At 30.0% G+C, this 24,083-nt stretch overlaps 2 protein-coding genes and 2 non-coding genes across 5 annotated transcripts in view; 1 reads left to right on the forward strand and 3 right to left on the reverse strand.

The window, feature by feature from the left end:
• The window catches only part of LOC131106963 (otoferlin-like), a 56,905-nt gene extending 38,552 nt beyond the window's left edge, over window positions 1-18,353 (forward strand). Inside the window, exons 25-45 of the mRNA XM_078799166.1 lie at window positions 2,092-2,253; window positions 2,325-2,444; window positions 2,523-2,684; window positions 4,396-4,558; window positions 7,296-7,369; window positions 7,500-7,526; window positions 7,594-7,725; window positions 7,817-7,889; window positions 9,847-9,965; window positions 10,204-10,341; window positions 12,692-12,817; window positions 12,898-13,025; window positions 13,100-13,270; window positions 15,264-15,424; window positions 15,510-15,652; window positions 15,733-15,821; window positions 17,274-17,372; window positions 17,453-17,694; window positions 17,761-17,939; window positions 18,002-18,102; window positions 18,173-18,353. Of these exons, the coding sequence (XP_078655292.1) occupies window positions 2,092-2,253; window positions 2,325-2,444; window positions 2,523-2,684; window positions 4,396-4,558; window positions 7,296-7,369; window positions 7,500-7,526; window positions 7,594-7,725; window positions 7,817-7,889; window positions 9,847-9,965; window positions 10,204-10,341; window positions 12,692-12,817; window positions 12,898-13,025; window positions 13,100-13,270; window positions 15,264-15,424; window positions 15,510-15,652; window positions 15,733-15,821; window positions 17,274-17,372; window positions 17,453-17,694; window positions 17,761-17,939; window positions 18,002-18,102; window positions 18,173-18,353 (2,790 nt within the window). The remainder of the gene's footprint in view (window positions 1-2,091; window positions 2,254-2,324; window positions 2,445-2,522; window positions 2,685-4,395; window positions 4,559-7,295; window positions 7,370-7,499; window positions 7,527-7,593; window positions 7,726-7,816; window positions 7,890-9,846; window positions 9,966-10,203; window positions 10,342-12,691; window positions 12,818-12,897; window positions 13,026-13,099; window positions 13,271-15,263; window positions 15,425-15,509; window positions 15,653-15,732; window positions 15,822-17,273; window positions 17,373-17,452; window positions 17,695-17,760; window positions 17,940-18,001; window positions 18,103-18,172) is intronic.
• A 1,628-nt stretch (window positions 18,354-19,981) lies between these two features.
• On the reverse strand, window positions 19,982-20,054 carry trnaa-agc (transfer RNA alanine (anticodon AGC)). The gene has a single exon. It is a non-coding gene; the product is annotated as a tRNA-Ala (tRNA).
• Window positions 20,055-20,503: 449 nt separating this feature from the next.
• Window positions 20,504-20,576, reverse strand: trnaa-agc (transfer RNA alanine (anticodon AGC)). Its single transcript has one exon. It is a non-coding gene; the product is annotated as a tRNA-Ala (tRNA).
• Window positions 20,577-20,707: 131 nt separating this feature from the next.
• mapre3a (microtubule-associated protein, RP/EB family, member 3a) overlaps window positions 20,708-24,083 on the reverse strand; it is a 10,638-nt gene continuing 7,262 nt past the window's right edge. For both annotated transcript variants that reach the window (XM_058056535.2, XM_078799089.1), the window contains exons 6-7: window positions 23,324-23,476; window positions 20,708-21,521 (exon numbers count right to left, since the gene is read on the reverse strand). In XM_058056535.2, coding sequence (XP_057912518.2) covers window positions 21,453-21,521; window positions 23,324-23,476 — 222 coding nt within the window. In that variant the 3' untranslated portion in view covers window positions 20,708-21,452. The remainder of the gene's footprint in view (window positions 21,522-23,323; window positions 23,477-24,083) is intronic.

The raw sequence follows: 24,083 nt of genomic DNA on the forward strand, positions 1-24,083 counted from the left end.
CTCCCTTGTAATATTACAACTTAATTTTTTGATGGTTATGATTTTTTCCTTGTAATATTGCAACTTAATTTTTTTAGAATTGGATTTTTTTTTCTCTTAATATTGCAACTTAATATTTCTATAATTATGACTTATTTTTTGTAAATTGCCACTTAATTTTTCTATAATTGTGATTTTTTTTGTCCCTTGTTTCCTATGCTATAATAATGACCAAAATATTCTATTTATAAATAAGCATTGTGTAAATTGTGTAAAAAAAAACATTTGATTGTTTGATTCCATGGTGCAGGTGTACCTAATCATAAGAACACGAGCAAAGAATGAATTTTGCTGACCGGTGATTTTTTTTTACACTTGCCCTGGACAATAACGCGATTGTTTCGGATGACCCTGTGGATAAGTAGCGTGTGAAACGTCTTGGTTGTGTTGCAAAAAAAAAAGGCATGCAAGAGGAACAGGAAGTTGCCAAACGACCCGCTTGTGCCTGTTGCATTCCTTTTTGTCTTGTTGTTCTTCTTTTATTTTCTACACACGTGGACACAAAGACGATGTCAGGTCTTCCTAACCGCTGACTGCAAGAGAGGTGGAAGTTGACACCTTCAGGAGGAAGCTGAGGATCAATTCAGCTGTCTTGCAGTTCACTGGTTATTTATTATTATTTTTCATTGCTTTTATGAGTACAGTACAGTACAGTACAGTACGGTACGGTACGGTACGCCTGGAAACATGCGCATCTCAAGCCATGTTTCACTCAACTACCCCAGCATATACATTTTACTATTATTATTGTTATTGTTAGTCATAGAATAATAACAGCAATATTAATAATACAACATTTACCACCACAGATTATTAAATCAAACGTATTCCACATAGTTCAACAAATATGGCCATGGAAAAAAAAAATACAATAGATTATAAATTAATTAAGCAACATAATTAAATTAGTTAATTTTTAATAATTAAATTAATTAATAATTACTAATTAATAATTAAATTAATTAAAATTAAAAAATAATAATTACGTTAATTAATTATTAATAATTAAATTACAATTAATCATTAATAATTACATTAATTCATTATTAATAATAATCTTGGTAAAAATTGCAGAGATAAAAACAAAGTCATTGTGATACATGATACATGATAAAAGAGGGAAATGTTCCATTCCTAACAATAGCTGTTATTTGTCGTCAAAATACTTGGAAATATAATTAATAATTAATAATTAAATTAATTAAAAACTAATAATTACGTTAATTAATTATTAATAATTGAATTAATTAACAATTAATCATTAATAATTACATTAATTCATTATTAATAATAATCTTAGTAAAAATTGCACAGATAAAAACAAAGTCATTGTTAGGAATGGAATAGTTTCTCTCCGCTTTGAACAATACATGATAAAAGAGGGAAATGTCCCATTCCTAACAATGGCTGTCATTTGTCGTCAAAATACTTGGAAATATATACTGCTAGGAATGGAATATTTTCACTCTGCTTTGAACAATACATGATAAAAGAGGGAAATGTTCCATTCCTAACAATAGCTGTCATTTGTCGTCAAAATACTTGGAAATATATACTGCTAGGAATGGAATATTTTCACTCTGCTTTGAACAATACGTGATAAAGGAGGGAAATGTTCCATTCCTAAAAATAGCTGTTATTTGTCGTCAAAATACTTAGAAATATATACTGCTAGGAATGGAATATTTTCACTCTGCTTTGAACAATACGTGATAAAGGAGGGAAATGTTCCATTCCTAAAAATAGCTGTTATTTGTCGTCAAAATACTTGGAAATATATACTGCTAGGAATGGAATATTTTCACTGTGCTTTGAACAATACATGATAAAAGAGGGAAATGTTCCATTCCTAACAATAGCTGTCATTTGTCGTCAAAATACTTGGAAATATATACTGCTAGGAATGGAATATTTTCACTCTGCTTTGAACAATGCATGATAAAAGAGGGAAATGTTCCATTCCTAACAATAGCTGTTATTTGTCGTCAAAATACTTATATAATGTTTTTTTTCATGCGCGTGTTTGAAGTCGGCTTTTACTCGGTTTTTCAGGGCAAAGCGGACTTCATGGGCAGAACCTTCGCCAAGCCGGTGGTCAAGATGGCCGAGGAGCACTACGGACCCCCACGCTTCCCCCCTCAGCTGGAGTACTATCAGATCTACCGAGGGAACGGCATGGCTGGGGAGATGCTGGCGGCGTTTGAGCTCCTGCAGGTTGGACCGTACTTCCTGGTCGTATTTATTATCAACCAGGAAGTACGTAAGAGTTTGGAACGATTCCTTAGATCGGCCCCAACGGCAAAGCTGACCTCCCCCCCATTGAGGGTCCTGCCGACATGGACCGCGGCCCGCTCCTTCCTGTTCCGCTGGGAATCAGACCAGTACTCAGCAAGTACAGGATTGAGGTAAAGTATGAAAACGTAGCAGCGTACTGTGTTCATACTGCATAAGAGTTGACTGCATGCGTGTACTCTGGGATCCAGGTCTTGTTCTGGGGCTTGAGGGACCTGAAGAGAGTCAATCTGGCTCAGGTGGACCGCCCCCGTGTGGACATAGAATGTGCCGGCAAGGGGGTCCAGTCGGCACTCATCCCCAACTACAGGAAGAACCCCAACTTCAGCACCCTCGTCAAGTACTTTGAAGTGGTGCGTATATTATATTATATAATATTACATGAGTGAGTATCCTGTACGCAGAAATATGTTCAAAGTTCTTCTATTGTAGTATTTAGCTATGACGTTTTCATGCTGTTGTGTACTTCTGACGTGTACACTGGAACTCTACACAATGGCTAAAGTACTAGATGCCGCACACGACAACGTAACTTTACTTTACTTTACTTTACTTTACTTTACTTTACTTTGCTTTGCTTTGCTTTGCTTTGCTTTGCTTTGCTTTGCTTTGCTTTGCTTTGCTTTGCTTTACTTTACTTTACTTTACTTTACTTTACTTTACTTTACTTTACTTTGCTTTGCTTTGCTTTGCTTTGCTTTGCTTTGCTTTGCTTTGCTTTGCTTTTGTTTTGTTTTGTTTTGTTTTGTTTTGTTTTGTTTTGTTTTGTTTTGTTTTGTTTTGTTTTGTTTTGTTTTGTTTTGTTTTGTTTTGTTTTACTTTACTTTACTTTACTTTACTTTTTGTTTTACTTTACTTTACTTTACTTTACTTTACTTTACTTTACTTTACTTTACTTTACTTTACTTTACTTTACTTTACTTTACTTTACTTTACTTTACTTTACTTTACTTTACTTTACTTTACTTTACTTTACTTTACTTTACTTTACTTTACTTTACTTTACTTTACTTTACTTTACTTTACTTTACTTTACTTTACTTTACTTTACTTTACTTTACTTTACTTTACTTTACTTTGTTTTACTTTACTTGGTTTTACTTTACTTTGTTTTACTTTACTTTACTTTACTTTACTTTACTTTACTTTACTTTACTTTACTTTACTTTACTTTACTTTACTTTACTTTACTTTACTTTACTTTACTTTACTTTACTTTACTTTACTTTACTTTACTTTACTTTACTTTACTTTACTTTACTTTACTTTACTTTACTTTACTTTACTTTACTTTACTTTACTTTACTTTACTTTACTTTACTTTTTTACTTTACTTTTTTATTTTATTTTATGTTACATAACTCTACACAATGGCTAAAGTACTAGATGCCGCACATGACAACTTTACTTTACTTTACTTTACTTTACTTTACTTTACTTTACTTTACTTTACTTTACTTTACTTTACTTTACTTTACTTTACTTTACTTTACTTTACTTTACTTTACTTTACTTTACTTTACTTTACTTTACTTTACTTTACTTTACTTTACTTTACTTTACTTTACTTTACTTTACTTTACTTTACTTTACTTTACTTTACTTTACTTTACTTTACTTTACTTTACTTTACTTTACTTTTTTACTTTACGTTACTTTTTTTCTTTACTTTTCTACTTTTACTTATTTTATTTTATTTTATTTTATTTTATTTTATTTTATTTTATTTTATTTTATTTTATTTTATTTTATTTTATTTTATTTTATTTTATTTTATTTTATTTTATTTTATTTTATTTTATTTTATTTGTCAGGTGCGTCATGATGTGGAGTGCATGAGAAAGTGGAAAGGAAACCAAAGCTCTCCCCCTTTCTCTTTTTGCAGTATTACAAGTATTACAAGTTTTTGTTTACCCCCCAAAATGACCAAATGACCAAAAAAAAAAAGCCATATTTCAAAGTCGTGCTATGGTCATAAAATTGTCATCCTTTTCCACGAATGAAGTCATTAATGTGACAAATGTTATCATTTTATAAATATTCTGATAAGAATGTCTTTGCCAGGATTTGCCGGAGAACGAGCTGCTGCACCCGCCCCTCAACATCCGAGTGGTGGACTGCAGGGCATTTGGCCGCTACACCCTGGTGGGCTCGCACGCCGTCACCAGCCTCAGGAAGTTCATCTACAGACCCTCAGACAAGCAGGCCAACAACTGGTCCGCCACGGGTACCCTGTCTTTCACCGTCACCGTCAACTAGGCGGGGCAGGCGCCCTCGTTTCCACTTCAAGTTTACAGGAGGACAAATGAAAGTTACATCTTGTAACTTCTCACAAATAAATGAGATGAATAATAATCATATAATCATATCACAATCATAAAAAAATTCAAGGAGGTAAAAGGCATAATTATACAAAAACTAAAGTTACAATATTAGGAGAAAAACAGCATAATTACACATAAATACCATTGCAATAATAGGAGAAAAAAGGCATAATTATACAAAAATATCGTTGCAATATTAGGAGAAAAAAGGCCTAATATCTGTATATAAAAATGAAGTTGCAAAAAAAAAGGCATAATTATACAAAAATACCGTTGCAATATTAGGAGAAAAAAGGCCTAATATCTGTATATAAAAATGAAGTTGCAAAAAAAAGGCATAATTAAAAAAAATGGAGTCGCAATGTCAGGAGAAAAAATGCATTATTATAAAAAAATATAGAGAGTTGCAATATTAGAAGAAAAAATGCACAAGTGTACCAAAATAAAGTTGCAATATTAAGAGAAAAAAGGCATAACTATACATAAATACCGGTGCAATATTAGGAGAAAAAAAGGCATAATTCCAGTATATAAAAATGACCTTGTAATATTAGGAGAAAAAAGGCATAATTCCTGTATATAAAATGAAGTTGCAATATTAGGAGAGAAAAAAAAAGCATAATTCCTGTATATAAAAATGAAGTTGCAATATTAGGAGAAAAAAGGCATAATTCCCGTATATAAAAATGAAGTTGCAATATTAGGAGAAAAAATTCACAATTCCTGTATAGAAAAATGAAGTTGCAATATTAAGAGAAAAAAATCATAATTCCTGTATATAAAAATGAAGTTGCAATATTAGGAGAAAAACGGCTTAATTTTTGTATACAAATATGAAGTTGCAATATTAGGAGAAAAACGGCTTAATTTCTGTATATAAAAATGAAGTTGCAATATTAGGAGAAAAAAGGCATAATACCTGTATAAAAATGAAGTTGCAATATTGGGAGAAGAAAAGCACAATTCCTGTATATAAAAATGAAGTTGCAATATTAGGAGAAAAAATGCATAATTCCTGTATATAAAAATGAAGTTGCAATATTAGGAGAAAAAAGGCATAATTCCTGTATATAAAAATGAAGTTGCAATATTAGTTGAAAAAAAAGCATAATTCCTGTATATACAAATGATGTTGCAATATTAGGAGAAAAAAGGCATAATTCCTGTATACAAAAATGACGTTGCAATATTAGGAGAAAAAAGGCATAATTCCTGTATATAAAAATGAAGTTGCAATATTAGGAGGAAAAAAAGCATAATTCCTGTATATAAAAATGAAGTTGCAATATTAGGAAAAAACGGCATAATTTCTATATATAAAAATGATGTTGCAATATTAGTCGAAAAAAAGCATAATTTCTGTATACAAAAATGACGTTGCAATATTAGGAGAAAAAAGCATAATTCCTGTATATAAAAATGAAGTTGCAATATTAGTCGAAAAAAAAGCATAATTCCTGTATATACAAATGATGTTGCAATATTAGGAGAAAAAAGGCATAATTCCTGTATACAAAAATGACGTTGCAATATTAGGAGAAAAAAGGCATAATTCCTGTATATAAAAATGAAGTTGCAATATTAGGAGAAAAAAAGCATAATTCCTGTATATAAAAATGAAGTTGCAATATTAGGAGAAAAAAGGCATAATTCCCGTATATAAAAATGAAGTTGCAATATTAGGAGAAAAAATTCACAATTCCTGTATAGAAAAATGAAGTTACAATATTAAGAGAAAAAAATCATAATTCCTGTATATAAAAATGAAGTTGCAATATTAGGAGAAAAACGGCTTAATTTTTGTATACAAATAGGAAGTTGCAATATTAGGAGAAAAACGGCTTAATTTCTGTATATAAAAATGAAGTTGCAATATTAGGAGAAAAAAGGCATAATACCTGTATAAAAATGAAGTTGCAATATTAGGAGAAAAAAAGCACAATTCCTGTATATAAAAATGAAGTTGCAATATTAGGAGAAAAAATGCATAATTCCTGTATACAAAAATGAAGTTGCAATATTCGGAGAAAAAAGGCATAATTCCTGTATATAAAAATGAAGTTGCAATATTAGTCGAAAAAAAAGCATAATTCCTGTATATACAAATGATGTTGCAATATTAGGAGAAAAAAGGCATAATTCCTGTATACAAAAATGACGTTGCAATATTCGGAGAAAAAAGGCATAATTCCTGTATATAAAAATGAAGTTGCAATATTAGGAGAAAAAAAGCATAATTCCTGTATATAAAAATGAAGTTGCAATATTCGGAGAAAAAAGGCATAATTCCTGTATATAAAAATGATGTTGCAATATTAGGAGAAAAAAGGCATAATTCCTGTATATAAAAATGAAGTTGCAATATTAGGAGAAAAAAGGCATAATTCCTGTATACAAAAATGAAGTTGCAATATTCAGAAAAAACTGCATAATTTCTGTATATAAAATGACGTTGCAATATTAGGAGAAAAAAAAGCATAATACCTGTATATAAAAATGATGCTGCAATATTAGTCGAAAAAAAGCCTAATTCCTGTATATAAAAATGAAGTTGCAATATTAGGAGAAAAAGGGCATAATAGCCGTACAATGGAATGGCTGTTGGACGTTGCAAATGAAACATCTCTTGCTGCCTTCCAGAGGAAATCGTGGTGGTCAGCATGGAGCCCGAATCCACTTTGAAGAAGATGGACACTGTGGTCAAATTAGACTCTGTGAGTTTTCTCCTCTCTGCCAATTGATTAGGTACACCTGCACCATCTTGACGCTGTCATGGCAGGTGTACCTAATATTGTGGCCGGCACACCCCCATCACCCAACATCTTGTGTGATTTCCCCACGTAGGGTTCGGACGCTGTGGTCAAAGTTGAGGTAAGAAACGCGGAGGCGAGCGTCCGAGACGTTGAACTCTTTCCCAGGATGCACTTTGTCTACCAAGGAGGACGAGAAGGACGCCAAAGGGAAAAAGAAGAAGAGGAAGAAGGGTGACGAGATGGAAGATGATGGACTGGATGAGAGCATGCTGGACTGGTGGTCCAAGTATTTTGCCTCCATTGAGACCCTGACGGAGGTGGCGTCCCGTTTCCAAGAGTGGTGATATCGTGTACTACTACTAATACTAATACTAATACTAATACGCTTATACGCTTATACGCTTGCAGGCACTTAAGGGCCAAGAGGGGGCGCTGTCGGATTCCGAAGACAGAGAGGACGTGGACCTGGCAGACGGAGGAGGTACAAGTCAGGAACATGGAGGCTTTTTTCACATTTTATTAAGGACCACACTAAAAAAAATAACAAAAAGTAGTAGAATTAACCATCATTTTCCAAGAAAAAGTCATATTTTTACACAAATAATGGACTCATTTTATAACAATGAAATTGCAACAATACGACAATAAGTATACAAAAATACCATTACAATGTTCGGGAAAAAAAGCATAATTATAGAAAAGATTGACTTGCAATATTTGAAGAAAAAATGCACAAGTGTACCAAAATAGAGATGCAATATTAAGAGGAAAAAAAGGCATAATTCCTGTATAGAATAAAATAAAATAAAATAAAATAAAATAAAATAAAATAAAATAAAATAAAATAAAATAAAATAAAATAAAATAAAATAAAATAAAATAAAATAAAATAAAATAAAATAAAATAAAATAAAATAAAATAAAATAAAATAAAATTAAATTAAATTAAATTAAATTAAATTAAATTAAATTAAATTAAATTAAATTAAATTAAATTAAATAAAAATAAAAATAAAAATAAAAATAAAAATAAAAATAAAAATAAAAATAAAAATAAAAATAAAAATAAAAATAAAAATAAAAATAAAAATAAAAATAAAAATAAAAATAAAAATAAAAATAAATAAATAAATAAATAAATAAATAAATAAATAAATAAATAAATAAATAAATAAATAAATAAATAAAATACAATCAAATAAATAAATAAAATACAATCAAATCAAATCAAATAAAATTTGTATTAAAATACATTTTTTATTAAAATAAATAATTTAATAAATAATTTTTATAAAATTTTATTTTATTTTATGCAGGAATTATGCCTTTTTTCTCTTAATATTGCATCTCTATTTTGGTACACTTGTGCATTTTTTCTTCTAATATTGCAACTCTCTGTATTTTTTATAATAATGCCTTGAAATAAAATAAAAATGTGTTTTATTTATGTATTTATTTATTTATGTTATTATTTTATTTTATTTAAAATTTTATTTTATATTATTTATTCATTCATTCATTCATTCATTTTATAATATTTTGTTTTGTTTTGTTTTGTTTTATTTTATACAGGAATTATGCCTTTTTTCTCTTAATATTGCATCTCTATTTTGGATGGATTTTATTTTATTTTATTTTATTTTATTTTATTTTATTTTATTTTATTTTATTTTATTTTATTTTATTTTATTTTATTTTATTTTATTTTATTTTATTTTATTTTATTTTATTTTATTTTATTTTATTTTATACAGGGATTATGCCTTTTTCTCTTAATATTGCATCTCTATTTTGGATGAATTTTATTTTATTTTATTTTATTTTATTTTTAAAAAATAACCAATTTGGAGAAAATTGCCTGATTAAAAAAACCAGACTTTATTGTTGGCATATTACCACCTGTTTTTTCGAGTCATTTTCGGGTGGCCTAGTTCTAGTCCTTTGTAGGACCCCTGCCTTCGTAGTGCATGGAAGGATTCCAAAGGAGTCATGTGACTTGTTTGTCTCGTTTGACTAACAACATGTGGCTCTGTTCCTCCTGGCAGTACTTGGGACTCCCCAATGTCTCCGTGGAGACCGCTGACATGAATCCGAAGACCCGCATGTGGGCCCGCCACTCTTTGGCCCCTCCCACATCAACCATATGCCGCCATGAAAGTTGTCAATTAGGGAAAATTAGAAATTAGAATGAGGATGAAGGCGCGGGCACAGGAAGTTTAAGTCCCAAAGTTCCAGGAAGTAAACAGGAAGTAGCATGCTAACTAAAAAAAAAAGCTAACAGAGCTAGCATGAAACATGGCAGACCACTTCAGTGCTGCACACTGGCAACTTTCATGTTGGAATTCATGTCTACAGCATTGTGCTTCTTTTTGACGTACCCCCCCATGCCCCGCCCCATGCCCCGCCCCCTTTGCCCCCCTTCTTCATGGCTAACTCAGACATCAATCCTGATGACTCTCCTGTAAAAGGCACCAAGAGAGGCAAAGGGAAGAAGGACAAGAAGAAGGCGGCCGTGGATCCGACGGAGAAGAAGAAAAACAAGATGGATGAGCTGAAGGTACGTCGTGTCATTGAACGCACCACCAAACATTTGGCTTCAAGCTCTTTTCTTTTTTTCTTTCCCTCGTCTTTCCCTCGTCTTTCCCTCGTCTTTCCCTCGCCTTTCCCTCGTCTTTCCCTCGTCTTTCCCTCGTCTTTCCCTCGCCTTTCCCTCGTCTTTCCCTCGTCTTTCCCTCGTCTTTCCCTCGTCTTTCCCTCGTCTTTCCCTCGTCTTTCCCTCGTCCCCGACACTAAAGGTGTACCCCAAGGAGCTGGAGAGTGACTTTGACGGTTTTGAGGACTGGCTGCACAGTTTCAACCTCTTCAGAGGGAAAGGCGGCGATGACGACGACCAAAACGGGACGGACGAAGACAGGATCGTTGGGAAATTCAAAGTACAAACCCAATCTTCACGTTCTATACACTCTATTGGGAATATTAGTCAGCATTTCACATGAATATAGCGTGAATATTAGGAGGAAAAAAATTGATAATTTTATATGAATATAGGTTGAATATTAGGAGGAAAAATATATAATTTTACATGAATATTGGGTGAGTATTAGGAGGAAAAAATTATAATTTTACATGAATATTGGGTGAGTATTAGGAGGGAAAAAAATATAATTTTACATGAATATAGGGTGAATATTAGGAGGAAAAAAATTTATAATTTTATATAAATATAGGTTGAATATTAGGAGGAAAAAAATATAATTTTACATGAATATTGGGTGAATATTAGGAGGAAAAAATATGATAAATTTATATTAATATAGGTTGAATATTAGGAGGCAAAAATATAATAATTTTACATGAATATAGGGTAAATATTAGGAGAGAAAAAAATGACCATTTTACATAAATATAGGTTGAACATTAGGAGGAAAAAATTATAATTTTACATGAATATAGGGTGAATATTAGGAAGAAAAAAATGATAATTTACGTGAATATAGGGTGAATATTAGGAAGAAAAAAAATGATAATTTACGTGAATATAGGGTGAATATTAGGAAGAAAAAAATGATAATTTACGTGAATATAGGGTGAATATTAGGAAGAAAAAAATGATAATTTACATGAATATAGGGTGAATATTAGGAAGAAAAAATATGATAATTTTATATGAATATAGGGTGAATATTAGGAGGGAAAATTATAATTTGCATAAATATAGAGTGAATACCAGGAGGAAAAAACGATAATTTTTCATGAATATAGAGTGAATATTAGGAAGAAAAAATGATAATTTACATGAATATAGGGTGAATATTAGGAAGAAAAAAATTATAATTTACATGACTATAGGGTGAATATTAGGAGGAAAAAATATGATAATTTTACATGAATATAGGGTGAATATTAGTAGGGAAAAAATGAAAATTTTACATGAATATAGGGTGAATATTGGGAGAAAAAATATGATCATTTTACATGACTATAAGATGAATATTAGGGAGAAACAAGTGATAATTTACATGAACATAGGGTGAATATTAAGAGGAAAAAAAATGATAATTTACATGAATATAGGGTGAATATTAGGAGGGGAAAATGATCATTTTACATAAATATTGGTTGAATATTAGGAGGAAAAATATATAATTTTACATGAATATAGGGTGAATATTAGGAGGAAAAAATGATAATTTACATGAATATAGGGTGATTATTAGAAGGAAAAAATATATAATTTTACATAAATATAGGGTGAATATTAGGAGGAAAAATATATAATTTTACATGAATATCAAGTGAATATTAGGAGGAAAAAATGATAATTTACATGAATATAGGGTGAATATTAGGAGGGAAACGAATAATAATTTTACATGAATATAGGGTGAATATTAGGAGGAAAAAATATGATAATTTTACATGAATATAGGGTGAATATTAGTAGGGAAAAATAATAATTTTACATGAATATAGGGTGAATATTAGGAGGGAAGAAATAATAATTTTACATGAATATAGGGTGAATATTAGGAGGAAAAAATATGATTATTTTATATGAATATAGGGTGAATATTAGGAGGAAAAATGATAATTTTACATGAATATAGGGTGAATATTAGGAGGAAAAAATGATAATTTTACATGAATATAGGGAGAATATTAGGAGGAAAAAATGATAATTTTACATGAATATAGGGAGAATATTAGGAGGAAAAAAATGATAATTTTACATGAATATAGGGTGAATATTAGGAGGAAAAAATATGATTATTTTATATGAATATAGGGTGAATATTAGGAGGAAAAAAATGATAATTTACATGAATATAGGGTGAATATTAGGAGGGAAAAACATATAATTTTACATGAATATAGGGTGAATATTAGGAGGGAAAAATGATAATTTTACATGAATATAGGGAGAATATTAGGAGGAAAAAAATGATAATTTTACATGAATATAGGGTGAATATTAGGAGGAAAAAATATGATTATTTTATATGAATATAGGGTGAATATTAGGAGGAAAAAAATGATAATTTACATGAATATAGGGTGAATATTAGGAGGGAAAAACATATAATTTTACATGAATATAGGGTGAATATTAGGAGGGAAAAAATGATAATTTACATGAATATAGGGTGAATATTAGGAGGAAAAAATATGATTATTTTATATGAATATAGGGTGAATATTAGGAGGGAAAAATATGATTATTTTATATGAATATAGGGTGAATATTAGGAGAAAAAAATGCTAATTGCAATACTGTCCCATCAGGGCTCCATGTGCATGTACAAAGTGTCGGAGGAGCATCCGAGAGACTTTGACTCCAACATGGGAATGTTCCAGAACATTCCCCACAACGATCCCATCAACGTCCTGGTGCGAGTGTACATCATCAGGGTGAGCCGAAGGAGCAGTGAGAAGATTGAAGGATGTGTTTTGTCCAAGATGTCACCCTCGCCGCTTTCTTGCCGCCGCAGGCCACCGACCTGCACCCCGCTGACATCAACGGGAAAGCCGACCCGTACGTCACCATCAGGCTGGGAAGGTCGGAAGTGAAAGACAAGGAGAACTACATCTCCAAGCAGCTCAACCCTCTCTTCGGAAAGTAAGGACCAACAACGCCGAGGCGGGAAAAACCAACGCCAATGTCACCATCGCCAACTACGTCTTCCTGTCCAGGTCCTTTGACATCGAGGCCACCTTCCCCATGGACTCCACCCTCACCGTGTCCATCTACGACTGGGACCTGGTGGGCACCGACGACCTGATTGGGGAGACCAAGCTGGACCTGGAGAACCGCTTCTACAGCAAACACAGAGCCACCTGCGGCATCACCTGCGGCTACGCCACGTAAGCACGACGCCATCACACCACAGTATCCCCGAGGCATACGTTGTGGTGGTCTGCTAGCATGGATTGATACGTTTTTATTATTATTTTTTTTTTTTTTCCATATTTGGTTTATTTCTATTTGAAATTTGTGAATAAATTCACTTCAATGGATTGGAAAAATTAACACAAATTTTTGTTTTTTTCATATTTTTGCTTTTTTTAAATTTTCCAAATTTTAACTTTCTTCTTAAATAATTTTGTAAATGTTATTTTTTAATATTTTTGTAAAAAAAATGTACTGTAATGTAATTATTCCGACATGATACTGTAACTTTTTACACATCATCATTTTTCTAATACTTTATATTATTATAAATACATATCATATTATAATAATAATAATATATATATTGTGATATATATATTATTTTCTTTAGTTTATTTATATTTGAAATTTGTGAATAAATTCACTTCAATGGATTTGAAAAATGAACACAAATTTCTGTTTTTTTCATATTTTTGCTTTTTTTTCCAAATTTCAACTTTCTTCTTAAATAATTTTGTACTGTAACTTTTTACACATCATAATTTTCCAAAAATTTTATATTATTATAAATACAAATAATAAATACATATATTATTATATATATTATGATATTTTTTTTTCTATTTGAAATTTGTGAATAAATTCACTTCAATGGATTTGAAAAATGAACACAAATTTCTGTTTTTTTTATATTTTTGTTTTTTTTTTAATTTTCCAAATTTCAACTTTCTTCTTAAATAATTTTCTAAATGTTTTTTTGTAATATTTTGTAAAAAAAAATGTACGTTATTATTCCAACATGATACTGTAACTTTTTACACATCATAATTTTTCTAATACTTTATATTATTATAAATACATATAATATTATAATAATATTATATATAATATGATATATATATTATTTTCTTTAGTTTATTTCTATTTGAAATTTGTAAATAAATTCACAAATTCAAATTTCTGTCTTTTTCATATCTTTGTTTTTTTTATTTTTCAAATTTCAACTTGCTTCTTAAATAATTTTGTACTGTAACTTTTTACCCATCATAATTTTCCAAACATTTTATATTATTATAAATCCAAATAATAAATACATATAATATTATATATATTATATATATATATATTTTTTTTTAATAAATAAATTGGAAAAATTAACAAAAATTTCCGTCTTTTTCATATTTTTGCTTTTTTTAAATTTTCCAAATTTCAACTTTCTTCTTAAATAATTTTGTAAATGTTCTTTTTGTAATATTTTTTGTCATATTTTTATAATTTTTTTACGTTATTCTTCTAACATGATACTGTAACTTTTTACACATCATAATTTTTCCAATACTTTACATCATTATAAATACATATAATATTATAATAATATGATATATATTATGATATATATATTTTTTTTAATTAACAAAATTTCTGTCTTTTTCATATTTCAAATTTCTGTCTTTTTTTTATAATAACATTATGCATATTATGATATATACATTATTTTTTTAAGTTTATTTCTAATGAATGGATTTGAAAAATGAACACAAATTTCTGTCTTTTTCATATTTCAAATTTCTGTCTTTTTTATAATACTATTATATATATTATGATATATATATATATTTTAAAGTTTATTTCTATTTGAAATTTGTGAATAAATTCACTTCAATAGATAATTATCAGTTATTATTATCAGTATGATTCAGTATTATTTAGTTATTATTATGAGTATTATTATTTTTTCCGTATTTGGTTTATTTCTATTTGAAAAATGAACACAAATTTCTGTCTTTTTCATATTTTTGCTTTTTTAAAAATTTCCAAATTTCTACTTTCTTCTTAAATAATTTTGTAATATTGTGATTTTTTTTATTTTTGCTTTTTTGTCAGTATTATTATTATTATAATTTTTCCCATATTTGTAAATGGAAGAATTTAGCTGATTGAGAGGAACTTGTGTTTGCTCCGTAGCCATGGTTACAACATTTGGCGGGACCCCATGAAACCCACGCAGATCCTGGCCAAGCTGTGCAAGGACAGTAAGCTGGACGGGCCTCACTACGGGCCGGGCGGCAGGGTGAAAGTGGAAAACAGGGTCTTCATGGCTCCCACGGAGATCGAGGATGAAAACGGTACGTTTTAATTTCCTTGTCCGCGGTGAGAACCCCCCCCCCCCCCCGCCCCCCCACGAGTGATAGGCCCGATGATGTGCGTCAGGTCTGAAGAAGCAGACCAACGAACACCTGGCGCTGACCGTGCTCAAGCACTGGGAGGAGATCCCCCGGGTGGGCTGCAAGCTGGTACCGGAGCACGTGGAGACCAGGCCGCTGCTCCACCCTGACAAACCAGGAATCGAACAGGTACTGCAGTGATGGCCGCCGCCGCCGCTGCCGCCGCCACCGTGCTGACGAATGGCTGTGCTGTGTTTGCTCTGCATCAGGGGCGGATTGAGATGTGGGTGGACATGTTCCCCAAGGACATGGCGGCGCCCGGTCCGGCTCTCGACATCTCACCCAGGAAACCAAAGAAGTAGGTTCGCCCGCTGGGTTGTGCCAAAACCTTTTGTCATTTCATGCAACTTCATATTTACGTTATGTGGGCATGAAATGACCTGCACTTAAATTATTTAATAACCCTGTTTAAAGCTAATTTTTTTTATTTGTTTGTTTATTTTTTTATATTTTTATTTTTTATATTGTTATTATTTTATTATTTTATTATTTTATTATTTTATTATTTTATTATTTTATTATTTTATTATTTTATTATTTTATTATTTTATTATTTTATTATTTTATTATTTTATTATTTTATTATTTTATTATTTTAATTTTTTAATTTTTTTATTTTTTAATTTTTTAATTTTTTATTTTTTTATTTAAGTCACATTTATTTTATTTTTATTTTTATTGTTGCTTTCATTTTGTTTGTATTTTATTATGCTAACTATTGTTATTATTATGTGAAATATATTATTTATTCTTTCATTTAATGAAGTATTTTATTTGTTATTTTTGTTATTTTTTGTTTTTTTTATTATTATTTTATTTATTTTATTATTTGTATTTTTTCATTTTTTATATTTTATTTTTTTACTTAAGTCACATTTGTTTTATTTTTATTTTTATTGTTGCTTTCATTTTGTTTGTATTTTACTATGCTAACTATTGTTATTATTATGTGAAATACATTATTTATTATTTTATTTAATGAAGTATTTTATTTGTTATTTTTGTTTTTATTATTATTTTATTAATTTTATTAATTTTATTTTTTTTTTCATTTTTTATATTTTATTTCTTTATTTAAGTCACATTTATTTTATTTTCATTGTTGCTTTCATTTTGTTTGTATTTTATTATGCTAACTATTGTTATTATTATGTGAAATATATTATTTATTCTTTCATTTAATTAAGTATTTTATTTGTTATTTTTGGTTTTTATTATTATTTTATTTAATTATTTTTAGTTTTTCATTTTTTTATATATTTTTTTATTATTATGTTTTATGTATTATGTTAATTACTGTTATTCTTTATTTCCTGAAATGTATTAATTATTAATGACTTAGAGTTTCATTTATTGTTGCATTATTTCATTATTTATTCATGTTATTTTCTATTTTATAACTATCATTATTATTATTTGTTATTTGGTGAAATTTTATTTAATTTGGTTTTATTTTATTTTATTTTATTTTATTTTATTTTATTTTATTTTATTTTATTTTATTTTATTTTATTTTATTTTATTTTATTTTATTTTATTTTATTTTATCTTATTTTAGTTTATTTTATTTTAGTTTAGTTTAGTTTAGTTTATTTTTTAGTTTATTTTAGTTTATTTTTTTAGTTTATTTTAGTTCCTTTTAGTTTATTTGAGTTTATTTGAGTTTATTTTACTTTATTTTAGTTCATTTTAAGCGACGCTACAAAGCAAGGTGAGTCTCCATGGTTGAAGTTTGGTCTTTCCCGTCCAGGTTCGAGCTGAGGGTCATCATCTGGAACACGGACGAGGTGGTCCTGGAGGACGACGATATCTTCACAGGAGAGAAGTCCAGTGACATTTTTGTCAGAGGGTGACTAGGATCTTTCCCGATTATCCGCACGGAACTCGGATGTCGGGTTCGATACCGTTCATCCTTGTCGTTGGGTGCAGGTGGCTAAAAGGACAGCAGGAGGACAAGCAGGACACGGACGTCCACTACCACTCCATCACCGGTGAAGGCAACTTCAACTGGCGCTTCATCTACCCCTTCGACTACCTCATGGCGGAGGAGAAGATCGTCATCTCCAAGAAGGAGTCCATGTTTGCTTGGGATGAAACCGAGTACAAGATCCCGGCTCGCCTCAACCTTCAAGTGTGGGACGCCGACCACTTTTCCGCGGACGACTTCTTAGGTCTGAAGAAATATTCTTCTTCTTGTTCTTCTTCTGGTGCTTGAAGTTTAATGCGGTGTTCATCAGGCGCCATCGAGCTGGACCTGAATCGCTTCCCACGCGGCGCCAAGACGGCTAAGCAGTGCACCATCGAGATGGTGAGCAGCGAAGCCGACGTTCCCATGGTGTCCATCTTCAAGCAGAAGAGGATTAAAGGCTGGTGGCCTTTTGTCGCCAGGAACGAGGACGACGAGTTTGAACTCACGGTAGGTAGATGAACGCTCATCTTCGGATAATCGGAGAAGAAGTAATCAGAAAAACTTTTCAGGGAAAAGTGGAAGCTGAACTGCATCTTCTCACCGGAGAAGAAGCGGAAAAAAGCCCGGCCGGTGAAGGACGCAACGAGCCGGAACCTTTGGAGAAACCCAAGTATGAAAAAAAAATGAGCTCAGATCTCATCTTCGCTTTGCTGTGACTCGTTTTTTTTTTTGTTCTCCAGCCGCCCGGACATCGCCCTGCTGTGGTTCCTCATCCCGCTTAAAGCGGCGAAGCACCTGGTGTGCGACCAGTACAGGTGGCTCACCATCAAGATCGTGACTGCTCTTCTGCTGCTCGCCATCTTGGCTCTCTTCCTCTACAACATGCCAGGGTACATGGTGAAGAAGATGCTGGGGGCCTGAGTCCGCACCCGCAACATGCAAGCATTCATAAATTCATATGCATGATATTTTATTGTGTTTCTATCATTAATTGAAGATTTTGATGTTTGAAGTTTGCGGATTTTTATTATGTTGGCTACACTGTACTCGGTTTTATTAATTTTTTATTTTTTTTATTTATTATTTTATTTATTTATATATTTATTTATTTATTTATTTATTTTTTTATTTTTATTTTTATTTTTATTTTTATTTTTATTTTTATTTTTATTTTTATTTTTATTTTTATTTTTATTTTTATTTTTATTTTTATTTTTATTTTTATTTTATTTTATTTTATTTTATTTTAATTATTATTATTTTTTTTAATTTTTTTAATTTTTTTATTTAAGTCACATTCATTTATTTTTATTGTTATTGTTGCTTTTTGTTTGTATTTTATTATGCTAACTATTGTTACACCCGCAACATGCAAGCATTAATAAATTAATATGCGTGATATTTTATTGTGTTATTATCATAACTTGAAGATTTTGATGTTTGAAGTTTGCGGATTTTTGAAGTGATTTTGTTACACGCGGAATTCAACCTTTTGGCTTTTTGTGTTGGTTTTGCTGAAAACACTCTTTGGTCACTTTTTATGTATGGGGTGTTATTATCCGACTATGTATGTATGATATTTGACATTTGTGAATAAATTCACTTCAAAGGATTTGAAAAATGAACACAAATTTCTGTCTTATTTTTACGTTATTTTTTTTTTTTCAAAATTCCAAAAAATCCCAAAAACTTAATTTTTTACGTTATTTTTATTTATTTATTTATTTATTTATTTATTTATTTATTTATTTATTTATTTATTTATATTTATTTTTATTTTTATTTTTATTTTTATTTTTATTTTTATTTTTATTTTTATTTTTATTTTTATTTTTATTTTTATTTTTATTTTTATTTTTGTATTTATTTTAATGTTTTTATTTTTTATTTTTTATTTTTTATTTTTTATTTTTTATTTTTTATTTTTTATTTTTTATTTTTTATTTTTTATTTTTTATTTTTTATTATTATTATTTTTTATTTATTTTATCTTTTGTTTATTTATTTTAATTTTTATTTTTTATTTTTCATTTTTCATTTTTCGTTTTTTTGTTTTTTATTTTTTATTTGTTATTTGTTATTTGTTATTTGTTATTTGTTGTTTTTTATTTTTTATTTTTTATTTTTTATTTTTCGTTTTATTTTTTTTTATTTTTTTTTATTTTTTATTTTTTATTTTTATTTTTTTTATTTTATTATTTTTTATTGTTTTTATTTTTTTATTTAAGTCACATTCATTTATTTTAATTTTTATTGTTGCTTTCATTTTGTTTGTATTTTATTATGCTAACTATTGTTACACCCGCAACATGCAAGCATTAATAAATTAATATGCATGATATTTTAATATGTTTCTATCATAACTTGAAGATTTTGATGTTTGAAGTTTGCAGATTTTTGAGGTGATTTTGTTACACGCGGAATTGCTGGGATAGGCTCCAGCACCCCCGCGACCCTCGTGGGGAAAAAGCGGTAGAAAATGAATGAATGAATGTTTAACGTTTTACGCTATATAGCAATAACGATATACTTAAAAAAAAAAAATAGTTTGGAGGATGCGGGCATCGATCCCGCTACCTCTCGCATGCTAAGCGAGCGCTCTACCATTTGAGCTAATCCCCCTGTGATCAGCTGCCTGTCCTACGCCCATCTAATGAATGAGCGAATGACCCGGATGTCTATTGCATCGCGTCTTTGTAACGGTAATTTATTTAGTGGCTAGCATGTTGGCTACACTGAGTTTGCATGGGATTTTTCTCCAGCTACTCCAATTTCCTCTCCCATTCCAAAAACATACATATTGGGTTAATTGGTAAATTGGACATCGGTACGAATATAAAGTGAATGGTTCGTCTCTGCCCTGCCTGCCATTGAGCAGCCCGAAGTTAGCGGGCATAGTCCAGCATATTCCCAGACATTAGTGAGGATAAACGCCATAGAAGTATTGTGCAAATATAATGGTTTACTTTCAAATTATGTTAAATGCGGTGAAATTGATGAAAAAAAATATAAATATATCGAACTAAATATGGAGACTATTTAACTTAACAGTCCACGAAAAAAAAAAAGTTTGGAGGATGCGGGCATCGATCCCGCTACCTCTCGCATGCTAAGCGAGCGCTCTACCATTTGAGCTAATCCCCCTGGTGGTCAATGCCCAACCAAAGCTAGGTCATGTAGTAGTAAACAAGGAGCGCTGAATGACGTGTTGAGGTAGTTGTCATCAAAATACAGACTGCGCAAAAGAACACAAATCATTCATTTCACAACCGTTTTATTTACTGAAAACGTCAGATTCCTAAAGCAGACCACTTGTTGCATGAAAAAACAAAACAAAACAGGAGTATTGTTGTGTGCTCTTTTGTACCAAAGTAACATGTTAAAAGCTGCAATTATGACAATTGTTGGTATAGACTCACCTTTTAAAACACTTTCAAATCAAATAAAAAAATTAGCTACGCTGCTTATTTCCCGTCCGAGCCAGAAGAGCGTGGACAGGCTGAAACCGCATCTCCACATTTACATCAAAATCTCCGTCATTCACAGTCAATGTGTAACATTCGCATGCTCAGATATTGCGCCCTGCATGTCCTCCGCACGGCGATGAAACCCGCAAGTCGTCACGTTCAGTAGGCCTCAGCTGCGATTAGGAGGTCGATCCCCCCCAAAAAAAGGATAATTTAAATAAATAAACTACTAAAAGCATCACTCCGGGAGTGTCCTAATGGCAGCACTTGTTGCTCGGCGCCTTGGAAAAGTGTTGCGACGTGGCACCAAAAGGCAAATAAATAACTATTTAGCAAATATCCTCCTTATTTACACCCCCCCCCCCCCCGCTTTTGGCGGTCTTCTCGGCTCATGCTGAGAGATCTCCGGGATATGTTGGCGTCACAGTACTGCTCGTGGGATGGACAAAGATGGTGGTGGTGAGGCGGCGTTCGGTAGGTGAGAGCGTGCAGAGAGTAGAAAGAAAAGAAAAGAAAAGAAAAGGAGGGGGTGGGAAGAGGAGGAGGAGGGGGTTCAGTATTCATCCTGGTCCAGGTGGGCTTGCTCGTCAAGTTCTTCATCTTCTGGAGGCGCGAAGCCCTCCTGGAACACAGAAGGGGGCAGAGATGGTCAAATGGGACATCTCCATAAGACATTTAATTAACTAATTAACTAATTTCTGTCTTTTTCATATTTTTGCATTTTTTAATTTTTTTTCCAAATTTCAACTTTCTTCTTAAATAATTTTGTAATATTATGACTTTATTCCTATATTATAATAATATTATATATATATATTACATTATATATAATATTTTCTTTAGTTTATTTCTCATAATGTCATTACTTTCTATTATTATTATTTTTAATAATTTATTTTTTATTTATTTTCCTCATAATATTACCACAATATTCTCATAAAATAACTATATATATATATATATATTATAATATATATATTATTTTCTTTAGTTTATTTCTATTTTATTATTTATTTATTTCATTTTTAATTTTTTTCCAAATTTCAACTTTCTTCTTAAATAATTTTGTAATATTATTACTTTATTCCTATATTATTATATTATAATAATATTATATATATATTACAGTATATATAATATTTTCATTACTTTATTTCTCATAATGTCATTACTTTCTATTATTATTATTTTTAATAATTTATTTTTTATTTATTTTCCTCATAATATTACCACAATATTCTCATAAAATAACTTGACTTTTTTTCTCAATATTTTGACTTTATTCTTGTTAAATAATTGCTTACTTAACACACATTTATTTCAGAAATATAAAAACATGTACCAATACGGGTTTAGAATTTTTTAAACGTCATAGTTTTCCCAATACATGATATTATTATAAACACATATAATATTATATATATTATAATATATATATTATTTTCTTTAGTTTATTTCTATTTGAAATTTGTGAATAAATTCACTTCAATGGATTTGAAAAATAAACACAAATTTCTGTCTTTTTCATATTTTTGCATTTTTTTTAATTTTTTCCAAATTTCAACTTTCTTCTTAAATAATTTTGTAATATTATGACTTTATTCCTATATTATTATAGTATAATAATATTATATATATATTACAGTATATATAATATTTTCATTAGTTTATTTCTCATATCATATACTTTCTATTATTATTATTTTTAATAATTTATTTTTTATTTATTTTCCTCATAATATTACCACAATATTCTCATAAAATAACATGACTTTTTTCTCAATATTTTGACTTTATTCTTGTTAAATAATTGCTTATTTAACACACTATTTATTTCAGAAATATACAAACATGTACCAATACGGGTTTAGAATTTTTTTTTCTCTCTCGCAGTTTTCACATAATGTATTTTCTTTGCTGGAAGCACTTCATTGGAGGACAATGCATAGGAAATGGAAGTATGACGCTGCAGTGGTCACTCTGTTCCCCAGAGGGAGGCTGATGTCATTACAGCGCTCCAATCAATGCATTAGGGGAAAATTTTGAGTTGTTTTTTTTTTTCATTTTAAACTCATATTGGTACGTTTGCACATTTTTTGCAGGGTTCAGTTGCTGTGTGATGACTTTAGTGTTGTTGGTAAAATGACGCTTGAGTCATGAACTCCTGTGATTTTTATGATTTTTATGATATGTTGACGTGATTGGTTCCTGACAAAAGAATTGTTGCTGTATTTCATAAAAATTGAGCCATAAATTAGCCTCACACAGGGTAAAAAAAATAGTGTCTTATATTATAGTAATTACGGTAAATCCAATTAATTTCTTGTAGATATCTAAAATATCAACAATTTTTTTTTTTATCGAGAATAATTGAAAATGCTGAGAGGATGCTGGTGTGGGCGTGTCCCGGATGGAGCGACATACCTCTGTGGCGTAAAGGATGTCGATTATCCTGCTGAGCACCGGGCTGTTGTCGTTCTCGTGCTCCTGGCAGATGAGTTCGATGTCTCGTAGTTTACTGAAATAAAAGTCTCTCTCCTTCTCCAGGCCGTCCACCGTCAACTTCAACTCCATCAACTTGGAAAGAAAGACAACGACAACAATAACAACGCGTTACTGTGTGTAAAAGGGGTTGTGTTCTTTTCTAACGCAACAGCGGCCTCTGCTGGCCGAAAAGGGAAGTACAGATCTTAGGAGCATATGGAGGTGAATGATGATAGATATGGAGGACCAAAACTGCCAAAATAATAAATAAATAAATAAATAATAGTGAAAATAAAAGCAAAAATGAGAAAAAAAAATAAAACAATTAAATACAAAAAATTAATATAAATGGAAATAAAAACAAAAATAAAAAAATAAATAAAAGCCAAAATAAATACAAAAATAAAAAACAAGATTCAAAAATTAAAAATAAATACAAAAATAAATGTCGATCAACCAATAAGCGAACAGTTCAACCCAAGACACACTTAGGACCGCCCCCTCATTTGAATAGTTTTTCCTTCTGCATTTCAAGCTGACATTGTCTGCAGCATGAAATAAATACATATGAGAGCAGAGTGCTTTTATTTATTTATTGATATGTAATTCTATTTATACATTTATTTTTGTATTTATTTCTACATTTATTTTTGTATTTATTTTTAATTTTGTTTTTTATTTTTGCTTTTATTTTTTTATT

Source organism: Doryrhamphus excisus, linkage group LG19, assembly GCF_037039965.1.
Source record: "Doryrhamphus excisus strain RoL-2023G ecotype Guam linkage group LG19, RoL_Dexc_Guam_v1.1, whole genome shotgun sequence".
NCBI classification, from domain to species: domain Eukaryota; kingdom Metazoa; phylum Chordata; class Actinopteri; order Syngnathiformes; family Syngnathidae; genus Doryrhamphus; species Doryrhamphus excisus.